We start from the raw sequence: 12,645 nt of genomic DNA on the forward strand, positions 1-12,645 counted from the left end.
ACTGATGTGAATGTCCTCTAGAACAGATGTTAATGGCCTTTTTTCTAGTAGTGTGTGGTGGTTTTTCACTTTTTTAAGCTAGTGGATGTTAAGTATATTATTGCTATTGTTTGATTAATCTTTTTCTTAACGGTTACATTTGAATTATGTTTTCATGTTTGAGCTGTTTAGCTCTATCAATTTCATTAATGATTTTTCTTATAAATAATAGTAATAATATTATGCATTTGTTTGTTTAGTTTTTACCATTTCAGTTTTTTAATTGAAAATTTCAATGCATTTAATGGTATTATTAATTCTTTTCAAGAAAATTAAATATATTACTGCATTTAATGTGTGCCTTAAATGACCTTAATTAATGACTACTATTGATAGCACGAATTCAACTTTAAGTTTTATATTTTTCATTGATGACATTAAATAGGAGAGATTATTTTAGTAATATTTATTGTGAAAGAGGAGATTTAAATATAATTTTATTGTTTATCAATATTTGGTTAGTTTGAGTGGAACAAAACTCATACATCTTTAGTAAGATATTAGTTTGACTCTTGTCAATGAAAAAAATGTGATTAAGAGAAAAGCCTCGTTAAAGGTTGACTATGGTGCTTGTTTTAGAGAGAGAGAGAGAGAGGGAGGTAAGTTCTCTCCCATTTCTCTTGGGATTTTAAAACTTCACTCCTCCTTTTTTCCCCTCTAATGTCTTCCTTTCTCTTTACATTTTTTTATATGTGGTAGAACCTTGAAAGAGCTACATTTGGGCTATTCATTTTCTCATTTTGAGCACTTTGAACTATTGGAACAAGGTAAGGGGGATTTTTCTAAACCCTTGGCGTCTATATGTGATTGGAATGAATAGAGCTTTAATTTTGATGTTGTGAAATTTTTGTGTTATTTTCGTATATGCCTTTGTTTGTGCAACTGAGAATGATATGATTTTTTTCCTCTTTGGATTCCAAAATAGGATTTCTTGACCCCAAAAACCTAGAAAAGCATATAAGATTTGTCAAATTTGAATTTGGGTAGCAAATGTTATGTTAAAATCAAGTTTTAAATCCTTTTCGGGTGATTCTGCAATTGTTGCGGGAAAAATGAATTTAGAACTGAAATTAGAAATTTTTGACTGTAAAAATGGTTTTAGCATGTTTGAAAACATATGGTAACATGTAGACTTTTCAAAAGTTGGATTCCGATATCAATGAAAAAAAATTGCTTCTAAGTTGTACTTCTATTATGAGATTGATATTTTTTAGACTAAGAATGTGTTTTGAAAAATAGCTTGAGGAGGGAAAGTGTATGAGGAAATTGATACGAGGGTATGTGTAATGTTACTTAAATGCATTTGTGTATAATAATGTAAATAAAGCTATAATTTGTAAGTGTGTTTAATGCTTCTAAAATAGGATCAAGAATCATGAGATGAGTATATGTTCATGGTTTCAGTATGTGATCTAGAATGTGAATCAGTGAGTGATCAGATATTTATGATGAGATATTGTATAAAATGAAATTTATTATTATAAATATTAAATAAATAATTAATAATTTATGCCCTAATTAACATATGATTGACTGTGATTATCTAATATTAATTTTTTCCCCGATATTGAAGTCAAGTCAACAAAAATATATAATTTATACCTCCTATTAATTACAATAGAAGTGAAAATCCATAATAAATTTTGCCCATTAAATTGAGAATCAACCAAAATTGGAGTAACCATTAGATATGCATTGTGTAACACTCCGATATTTTTTTCCTATATCATATAAATACATGCAATATTTCATAAAATGTTTTGAATAATTAAGCAAATAAACATTATTGTGGGTTATTTCTGTGGGAAAATAAAATTTGTAGATGTTAAAGATCTAGAAATAAAAAAAAAAAAAAAAGAGTTTTTATGAGCATGTTTAGTATATGCATTTGGGCGTTATTGTGTTAGTGGGATTTTCCTTTCAAGATCCACTAACATAAGCTTAACCCTTAAACAAAGAGATAAACAGTCTCATTCCTTCCTAAGCAAACCCTATCCCTTGTGTTAGGAGTTGTCTCTTTTTGTCCCATTTGGGGATTTTGATTAATTATTTCAACTATATATATTTTGTTTGTTATTGTTACGGACCCTTTTTCTAATTTCTGTAATAGGGCTACCCATTGTGTGTATTGTGAATGTTATATGTTGAAATTGAATATTCTGCCATAGGCATATAACTATTACAATTAGTAAAGTTAAATTGCGAAAATCAACCAAAACTTTAGTACTAATTAGATATGCATTGTATCCACATCTCACATGAGAAGTACATTTTTTTTCTTTTTCTTTGTTTATATTAATGACAATGTTCTCCACCCTTGGCATCTCACTCACAGTCATATTTTTCATCTTTTTCAGAACTTTTAATCTCTTTCACGTGTCAGAGGAAAAAAAATTCGACCTAACCAATTAAGATGGATCTCTTGAGTAGACTTTCTGATGACTTTCTAAAACAAATAAAGGTAAGTGAATCTAAGTATTCCCCTCAAATATCATCTAGTACTTTATATTCATTCTTTTTATTTTTGAAAATGGTCCATAATTCTCACTTAATACTCTCTATATAGTCCTTGAATTTTACTTTAATAAAGTTCTTAACAATTTAATTATTTATAACTGATACCAGGAGGTCATTCGTAAAGCCTCAGAAAATCTCCAGCATGGTGAGAACACATCCATGCTACCTATAGTCCCCAACAAAAGAGGGAGAAAGACGAGTACTAAGCTTGTTTTTGAAGTAGGCTTTTCCTTTGAACCTCCAAAATTTTGTAAAGATGAAAACATTGACTTAGACAAAGTAAGTTAATTGCTACTTATTCGTCCAAAACCCATTTAATTGTTTTTTATTTTATCTTTGTGTTTTCTTGCATGTATGATCCATGAACCAGAATAATTGAACCAATGATCTATGGTTGAATAAATTGTTCACCAAATAGATATATCCTTGCAATTTTCTACAGGAATTGTTGAATCTATACGAGGAGGGAGCAAGCAGAGGGAATCATGTTCCCAGATTTTCAATGAAAGGAAGACTAGAAAATTGGCTGTTGGAAAAAAGGGAACGCTGCACAAGTACAAGTACAAGTACAAAGGAGGAGAGAAAAACGCAAGATACTGTAAGATTAAACTATAAATGATTTAAATGTAAAATAAGATTATATATTTTTAATGATTTTCTTATTCCATCATTATAATCCACATCTTAACATCATGCTTGGTATTAAGTTAAAGTTGCAGTCACATTGGTTGAGAGCTTCAAAAACCTAGATACAATGAGAAATTGTAGACAAATACAAATGATATGATCACATATTATGTTGATGATATTATTACTGGCATGTACAAAAACCTTATTACACTTATAGAGCGCTATTTGAAACCATAATATAGATATGTTGTTATGATGATGAAACTAATGCAGTAACTAGTTTGTCTCTAATGGCTTATTCTGAATATACACATATATATCCAATAAATTATGTTAGCATACATTGACAACTAACAAATAAAACTGTTTTTGCAGTACTATCATCACTTGAGTTCAAATCTGAAATTCCGGTCTCAGCCAGAATTAATACATTTTTTGCTTCATGGAGGTCTTCCTCACAAACAACATCGAAAGCAAGCAAAACATGGAAACAAAAAACGAAACCGTGGTTGCAAGAAAAGAAAGCTGGCTGAGTAAGACGATTGAGAATGAGGATATGATTGAAGATCACCTGAATAAATTACTATAGTTAATGTTTAACAAAATAGTTTGTTTATGTGTGAACGAGACATGTTGTTTTTGTGAGTATGGTTTTTTATTTTCTTAGCAATTTTCAAGATGCGACAACTGTTGTTTTCAAGTAGTGCTTATGTAATTGGTTATAGGCGGATAGTAGATACTTTACAATTTGGGACTATTTTGAAGGAGTTGCATTTATTGTCTGTTGTAATGACTTATCATTTCCATTAACGAAATTGATCATGTCTGTTCAAAGGAAATCTCTTTAAATGAACAAAATAATAATATTAATAAAATTAATTAGGTTGGAGGGGGAGGGGGGGTGGGGATGACAACATAATTAAAGAATGCAATTTTTAAAAGTGTAGCAATAGATTCCTTGCAAGACGACGTTTCATCACCTAGTATGGATTGAAATAATTCGTCTAGAAAGAAGTATATTTCACTTTCCTACATATACAAGGTTATATTAATTTACAATCATCAGCAGTAACTAACATACATAACCCATATTAGAGGGTAACGTCCCATTTACTGAACTATAGCCAAGTATTCAAAATTATATTTACAATTTGCCGAACTATTAAACTGAATTGTCTAATAGTTCAGGCGAATTAAATCAATTTATTTTAGAAGTGGGTGGAAATGAATTGCTCTCTAAGTTAGTCCAAACTATTTTTAAGGGTCATTTTATTTTGAAAAAATGACTTTTTTTTTTTACTTTTAAGAATGATTTGACAGTATATTATTGAGTATAAAAATAAAAAAAATACTTATATATGATCTCATTCCTTATTTATATTATATTTAAATAAAATCAGTTGGATAATTAATATAGTAAATAAATAAATTATATATATTGATTAAAATCCTTTGTGAGAAGTTAGAAAGGTAGTTGTTATTAACGTCTTCCTATGTATTCATATGTATTCAGGATTACAATGTACTCATAACATTGAATAGAGACCACACATGATAGTACCATGAAAATAGGATTAATTTAACAATAATGAGATGGGTAAGGAGAGCATTTGAAAAACCAAATAACAATTGTTTTCAATTCCCTATCGTTATTCCAAATTTCCATTGCAACAAAATTTAGAGTTCACTTGATTTCTTAAGTTGTAAATCTTATAAGCGAGGGTTTTTATTTTTCTATACCCCCATATATTTTTTATGGGAATATACCCCCGTATATTTAAATTACTTATTTGGTGTCAAAATTCTAAATTAATAATCTTCTTTGTCGTGATTCTACTTGCACCACTATTACTCTTTCTATGGTATGGCAGAAGCTCGGCCTATACTCGGATCATGGTGGCCCTTAACTCCCCATAACACTTGGAGTAGTTAGTCAACGTGGCCCCTTGAAAAGTGTAACCTCCCTATGTTGAACATGTATATATAGTGTAACACCGTGATATATATATCTATATATTATTAGTAATTATGTTTGATGTTTGATTATTTGTTGCGTTATTTTCATCCGTAATTATTTTTAAGGAAGTTAATTTAGTTAATAGAGGGGTGTGGATAGATAAGGATCTAGCTTCTCAAAGAAGCCTCTTGAGAAAGCTTCTCAAAGAAGCCACGAGGAAGCTTCTAGAGGAAGCCTCTTAATGAAGCTTCTAGAGAAAGCTACATCAAGCCGCCTCGGTAAAAACGCTGTCCAGCCTTCATTAATCGTTGGATCTTCTCGAAATTTGGTCTGCAACTTCACAAGACACTTGTCCATGATCTGACCGTTGGGATCTTTGGCAAGATGTCTGGAGTGTGCTAGAAGCCTCTTAATGAAGCTTCTGCAGGAAGCCTCTTAATGAAGCTTCTGCAGGAAGCCTCTTAATGAAGCTTCTAGAGAAAACTACATGAAGTTGCCTCGGTAAAAACGCTGCCCAGCCTTAATTAACCGTTGGATCTTCTCGAAATTTGGTTTGTAACTTCTCAAGACACTTTCCCATGATCTAACCGTTGGGATCTTTGAGAAGATGTATGGAGTGTGCTAGAAGCTTCCGTTCCCAAGAGCATTTCTTATTTAAGCATTTCAGCCTTTGCTTTCGTGTAGCTTAGGAAAAACGTCATTTCTTCTTCTTTCTTTCTTCCAAAGCCATTTCTAAAGTTCCAAGTACTTTCTCCATCACCCACATCAACCATTAGCCACCACAAATCATCATTGTTCTCCATTGAAAACCCACACCGAGAGGAACCCTTCAACCGAAGCAGAATTTCCAACTTGGCTTGCGGTTTCGGTAGAGAACGAAAACCCTAATTTGATCTTTCGTTTTCTTTCGAGGTAACCATGGTTCTATGCTTGTTTCTTGTTAGTTTCATCTTGTCTTTGCATCTTTTCTAACTTTGCAACCGCCATTGCATGTCTTATGCTTCCTCTGAAAAACCTTAGAGAAAGAGACTTTGTAAACATTATCCTTTCATGAAATGCATGTTATTTTCGTAACCTACATTGAACCCTGGTCACATTGGCGTGGTCGGAATTTCCAAATTACGTTCCTTTGTAAAACCCGAAATACTCTCAGCTCTTTCATGTAGTGATGTGGGTGTTTGACCCAGAGCACTGTTACTAGCTTTGTTTTCTTAAATCCATACTAAGTCTCCTTCGTTTTGGCATGGTAGAGGCTTATGTGGAATCGACAAGCAAGGACAAAAAGGAATCTTCAAGTGACGCGACGAGGAATCCGTGGGGTAGCTCACTATAGGTAAGGGGAGTTTATTATAAAATTTACCATTTTAACACCATAGTTAGGGTCAGGGAACCTAGCTATGAGGATATCTGCCTGTCCCTGTGCATGCTGATTTTTCTTCAAAGAAAATTACGTTTTAACTAATGGGATGCGATATATATATTGTGATGAATGATATTGTTTTGGCTGTTTGAAGGTTGTGCGTGTGGAAATGATATTGTTGTGTTTGTTTGAATTGTTGTTGATGTTGCTATTGAGGATTTTAATTGATATGTGATGATAATGATGATTATGATGATATTGATTTGAGATGACATTGTTAATAAAGACCATGTCAACATGAATTGTTATTATTGATGAATATGTGAATATGAAATGAGGTTGTTGTTGTTGTGGATAACGTCATTGAGATGAGATGATATTTATGTTGTGAATTACATGGAAATGGAATGTTGATTGATGTTGGAAATGCATTGGCATGTGCATGTTGTGTATGTTCGTGGGGGGCACTGTGCACTGACCTTCCAGGGTCTTTGGCACTAGCTTTTGGCCACGATCATACGTCGTATGGAGTGTATGTCATGGGGGGTAGAGTGCACTGACCTTGTCGGATGGCCCAGACGTGGGTAACTAGCGTGGTTAGAGAATCTAAGCATTTCTGAGGGGATGCTTAGGCGCTTTAATTAGTCCATGGTCTTTGGCACTTACTTTTGGCCGTGATCATAGCTCATACGACACAGGAAATAGAGTAACTGTGGCCAAGTGTACTTTGTACTAGGGGGCTGTCACCTGGTAGGGAACACCTTTGGGCTCCTAGGCTGATCACCTATGGGAGGGGGGCTGTTACGTGCACAACCGGGTGGTCTCAACAAACTCAGCACAGTTCCCTAAGTGAGAGTGTCGTGTGGACACGCTTAGGCTATTTCCTGAGGTTTGGTTGTTGTTGGTACGTACCACATTGCATCAGAGTGTTGAGTCAGGTGCATGCATCATTCTGTGCAGTCTTGATTGGGTCCATGGATGGATGATGAGTAATTGTTGGATGTGAATGATGAATATTTGTTGGATATGAGTGTTGAATAATGATTGTTGTGTATGCTTATCATGTTTGCCTATGTTTCTTGCTAATTGTGGTTATTTGGAATTGGTATTGGTTCTTTTATAATAAACTCACCCTTGCAATTTTGTATCGTGTGGTTGATACCTGTGATGATCACGAACCTTGTTCGTGGGAGCAGAATGACAATGGTAGGGTGTAGGGAGTAAGATTCTGGTGAGGAGCCGCCAAGCCGACGTGATGACGTTGGCGTTATTTTTGGGAGAGAGTTGTGTTTTGTAATCAACTCCTCCGTAGTTGGTTTTTAAGTTTTATTTTGTTGAGTTAAAGATGTAAAACTGGAATTTTAATTATATATATATGAACATATTTAATTTTCGTTATGTGTATGACATGTACCGAATTATTGTTTCTATGTAATTATGCATATTCACTTAAGTAATGGCTTGTTGTTGGATGAATTTATGTTGTGACAAAATCACTTCTATTTTCATAATAAAAAATTAAGGGAGTTCTTTTTAGAAAAATTGAAATTATCGAATATTAGAGTGTGGATACCGTAGCGACGAGGCGGGTCGTTACATTTAGACCTAAAGGCAAGACTATTGGGTACGTCCTATTGATCACTCCATATACAAACTTGTCAAGAACTCGCTAGAACTCACCTAGAACATTTGGTGCCGACCATGGGGTCGAGGCAATTTTTCCTTTGGGCACAAGATGGTAGCAATAAGGAGAGGCAACCCTACTTCATCTGCACACTCCATAAGGGCGAAGACATCAACAATGCAGGAAATTCAAGCGTATAAATCGAATAACTAGGCATGAAAATCGAGGTCAACCTCAAAGCCTCGCGGTAGCTAGAAACACAAAGCGAACATACGTCGATTATGAGAGCAGAATGCAGAGCTCAGAGCAAGGCTCGTCATTCAACACCCATCTCCACCACCCCCACCACCACCAACTCCACCACACTCTCCATCCTTTATACAACCGACCCATGACAAAACACATACCTAGGAAAGCAATACTGAACTCTGCCTGTGGTAATTAGGAGGGAACCACAATTCACTCCAAAATCAGGTTCTTGCACATCCACAATGATGCCATTCGTCTACACCATTTTATCGATGGCATCATCAACACATAACATAGAAGCCGATGAACATTGAAAGATGCAATGGTACAATAGACCCAGATGAACATTTGGATGCATTTACCACTTAAGTCAACTTGTATTCCAATGACAACTCTGTGTTGTGCAAATTTTTTTCGACCTCCCTCAAAGCACCGACGCTAATGTGGTACAAATGTTTAGGAGTGATGTCTATTGACTCCTTAACCACCTTAACGCAGCATTTCAGAGCGTAATATGCAACCAGTCATCCTCACCACACAACATCCGTCCCCTTAGTCAATATGCGCTAAGCTCATTACGAGTCCTTGCGATCATTCATGGAGTGATACACAGCCATCTCCATCAAAATTGGAGACCATGACCTTGACGTCGCACTACATTCCATGATCATAATACTAAAGCTAGAGCCCCTCACTTACAGCCTCTTTTGAAAACAACCTAAGGATTTGGACGAGTTTTAGGCTAGGGTAGCAGGGTACATCTAGGTGGAAGAATTATTCACTTTCTGCCACCAAATCTATCATGGATATAAAAAAAAGGATGATTAAAGCAAGGATAAAGTCAAGCACATTCTAGACAAATCCATTTCAAAAACCTGAGAGGCTACTATTAACATTATTCAATTCAGGAAGGATGATTAATGTGACGTATCAATAAATAAAAGTGGCTATTTTGAAGAATTCAATTCAAAGCATGTTAAGACAAGATTATGTTTATGAATCACAGGCTAAAAGTAGCATTAAAAGAATGAACCTATCTCGAAAAGCAATTGCCCTTTCCAATAAAGATGATTGTATCTCATCTAACTTGTGTTCAACATAAGTCTCCAAATTTGAAGGCTCTATAGAGATTCCAAACAGTTTCCCTTGCTTCCCAGGGATATCTCTCTTGGATATCACCACGCTTTCATTAGCCACATCGTGAGGACCAATTTCAAATTTAAGAGGAACTCCCTAAAATATGAAGAATTAACTGATATAAATATATTCAGATACTCAAAATAGGATAAGATCCTGTAGCAGGAGACAAAGCATTGCTATTTATTTATTTTTTTAAGTTAAATTCAGAATTTACCTACATGCAATGCACCATCATATTGGCCCCTACCAATCATTGCAAGCATTTGCAAGTTGAATTCAAATCTTTTTAACTTCAAGGATGGGATGGTGATTATTCGGAGAGTTGAGATCATAAGTGTTGAGACTTTTGGCAAGCGTAGTAATTGTTGTTGTAGGTTTCACATTTATAAAAGTGTTCGTCTCCACATGTACTTGAGTTTACTTAATTCATTCGGATAAAAGTAAATCAGTTTAATAGTTATGTACAAATTTAATTGAATGTCATTGGTTATGCTTTGATTAACAAAAGACAACTTAAAGTAAATGAAAATTAAAAATAACGGATTTATAGAAATACGGAAAATACGGAAATAATAGAATTTACTGCAGGGGAAACTCGCCCAGGCGAGCTGCATCCTTAGGGCTGAAGGTATCAGCTCACCCAGGTGAGTGGCTTGCTTAGGGCTGATGTTTTTTCTTAGCCCAGGTGAGCTGGATGCTAGCTAGGGTAAATTTAGGGTCAAAAAGCTTCATGAAAAAACCATTTTTCCCATCATTTTAGCTTTGTTTCTGGATCTAACAAATAACCATCAAAACCTACAAAATCATGAATGAATCTTTCATATGTAAACAACAATATTAGTAAATGTACAATATATAGTTGCAACTAGTTTTAAGGGTAGTTTATAAGAAAACTATTACAATTAAAGGATAATGCTAACAATTTAATCGCAAAAATAACTAAAATTTGGCACTTGTCAACTCCCCCAACCTAGAATCTTGCTTGTCCTCAAGCAAAGTAAAGAAAAATTAAAAATTAAAAATAGTACAAGTAAGCTTCAAAAAAATATGAACATGCTTTGTAAAAAATCAATTCCCAAACTCATCATAATAACATTTTTCAAAATGCAACGATGAGAAAACAAAGCACAAAGATGGAATTTTGAGAACCAAAAAATGAGATTAAGATCATTTCACATTTTGTTTCTAAAGAACATAAGAGGAAACACTGGATTTATTCAAATAGAGGAAAACCTCTCAAAGGTGTATGAATCTCACACAGGCAAGTGTTTCATCTCAATTCCAATCATAGATATGTCATGAATCAATTTTGCAAGTCATTTCCCATAAAATCAAAGATAATGTGCATAATCATCATGGATCAATAAGTCTTTTTAAGGTTGGGCCTGGTTTTGAAGGAAATCTTGGTTTTTTTGGATATTCAAACATACCTTGAGAACAGGAGAGCAGAGATAAAAATCTAGCTAGTAACTTAAACAAATGATCACTTCCTATCCTTTTTTGATTCATCCAAGTTATCACTTCTTTTTATTTAGATATTTACAACAACTATGTACATGATTTAGACATTTATTTATCCACAAAGAACTTGTTTTTCCTTTCTCTTTTTTTTCTTTTCTTTTCTTATAAATATTTAATTTCCTTTAATACCCATAAAAACAGAGTATTCACATCACATTAACCACCAAATGATAGAAATCCACATCAAAAAGATCCTTGTTCTCCTAACCTAAGATTAGGTAGGAAATTTTTTATCCTAGCTTAGTGTTCCAACAAAATATCAAGTGTTTGGCTCAATGGGCTTTGCAAATGGTAAAATAATATATGTTGGGATAGCTATCTGGCCAGTGGCTTAAAATGTAAAGAAAGAAAGAATGCTTAGATCATATCCATGAATCATATGTTATGACAATTAGAAATTCATGCAAAATCAACAGTAGAACATATCAATGAGGACACTCAATGTAAAATTTGTGGTTGCACACAGTCACTAAAGCTTAAGGCATGTTTCCATATTCAAATCCAATCAGTGTTTCGAAAGTTGTTTTTTTATCAAGTCCATGCAAAAATATCTAAGTTCATTTGGTATTAGGGAAAGTCCCTCGTTGTTTCCATTCTTAATGTTTTCCAAAAAAAAAATCCTTTTGTTGTGTTCTAATCCAAAAAAATCCTTTTATACATTAAAAAATATTACTCATGAATAAAGACTCGAAATTAAGGTTTAGAAATATAAGACATAAGATTAAAGTAACACAAATGAAGACAAAGCTTAAAAACACTAGGTTGCCTCCCATGAGCGCTTCTTCAACGTCTTTTAAGTTGGACGTTATTGTTGTGGCTGAGGTTTCACTATTTCATCATCCATAATTCTTTTCTTCTTCATAAGAAAATCCTTCATGAATTTAGCATATGTTGGCATCTACTCTAATGCCTCAGAAAAAGGAATTTTAACAATTGTTTAAAAATATCTATAAAACACTTGTACTACATTTCCTTATCTTTCTTTGATGGAGCATGTGGATAAGGAAGATGCTCAATTGGTGGATTGTTTACTATAGCTTTACCTTTATCAATGGTTTATTCATTTGATTTCTTCTTCTCTTCTTCACTTACCACTTTTTCACTAGTCACCACTTCATCATGTTTCTTGTTTTCTTTTTCAACTCCTTGTTTATTCTTTTTCTCATCATTATCCTTCAAACCAACCACAATCCCCCACCTTGTTGTAATTAAATTACAATGTTTCTTTGGGTTGACCTGTGTGGTTGCTGAGAAAGATCCACTTCCATATTTAGATAGCTATTTTTCCAATTGTCAAACTTGAACTTCTAGATTTATAATAGAATCATCAGTGTTCTTCTGGTTTGAGATGGATACTTGCATAAAGAGTGTTAAAGTATCTTCAACTTTAACATTCTATCTGGCTGAGCTTGCTGTTGTTGTGGACCTCTATTTGAAAAACATCCATAAGAGTTGTTAGAAGGACCTACAAAAGAAGTGTTAGTGGGACCAGAATTTTGTGGTCTTTAGCCATAAGGCTGATTTGAACTTAAGCCACCTCTATAGCTGTCATACCCTAATTTCGTCCGGGGATTATTATTTGATGATATACAACCTTTGATTGGCCGC

General features: G+C 33.9%; 1 protein-coding gene across 1 annotated transcript; it reads left to right on the top strand.

The window, feature by feature from the left end:
- The first annotated feature begins 699 nt into the window (after positions 1-699).
- LOC114383906 lies at positions 700-3,723 on the top strand. The gene is made up of 5 exons (XM_028343613.1): positions 700-806; positions 2,397-2,500; positions 2,665-2,835; positions 2,999-3,154; positions 3,562-3,723. Exons 2-5 carry the CDS (start codon positions 2,453-2,455, stop codon positions 3,721-3,723), a joined length of 537 nt encoding a protein of 178 aa, XP_028199414.1. The 5' UTR covers positions 700-806; positions 2,397-2,452.
- Positions 3,724-12,645: the final 8,922 nt, after the last annotated feature.

Source organism: Glycine soja, chromosome 14 (assembly GCF_004193775.1).
Source record: "Glycine soja cultivar W05 chromosome 14, ASM419377v2, whole genome shotgun sequence".
Taxonomy (NCBI): domain Eukaryota; kingdom Viridiplantae; phylum Streptophyta; class Magnoliopsida; order Fabales; family Fabaceae; genus Glycine; species Glycine soja.

What these genes read in the sequence shown, in the direction of transcription:
- LOC114383906 (XM_028343613.1), top strand. Translation starts at nt 2,453, where the DNA reads ATGGATCTCTTGAGTAGACTTTCTGATGACTTTCTAAAACAAATAAAG. An exon ending in ACTTTCTAAAACAAATAAAG is followed by an intron (nt 2,501 to 2,664) that starts GTAAGTGAATCT and finishes AACTGATACCAG; the next exon opens with GAGGTCATTCGTAAAGCCTC. An exon ending in AGAGAAAAACGCAAGATACT is followed by an intron (nt 3,155 to 3,561) that starts GTAAGATTAAAC and finishes CTGTTTTTGCAG; the next exon opens with TACTATCATCACTTGAGTTC.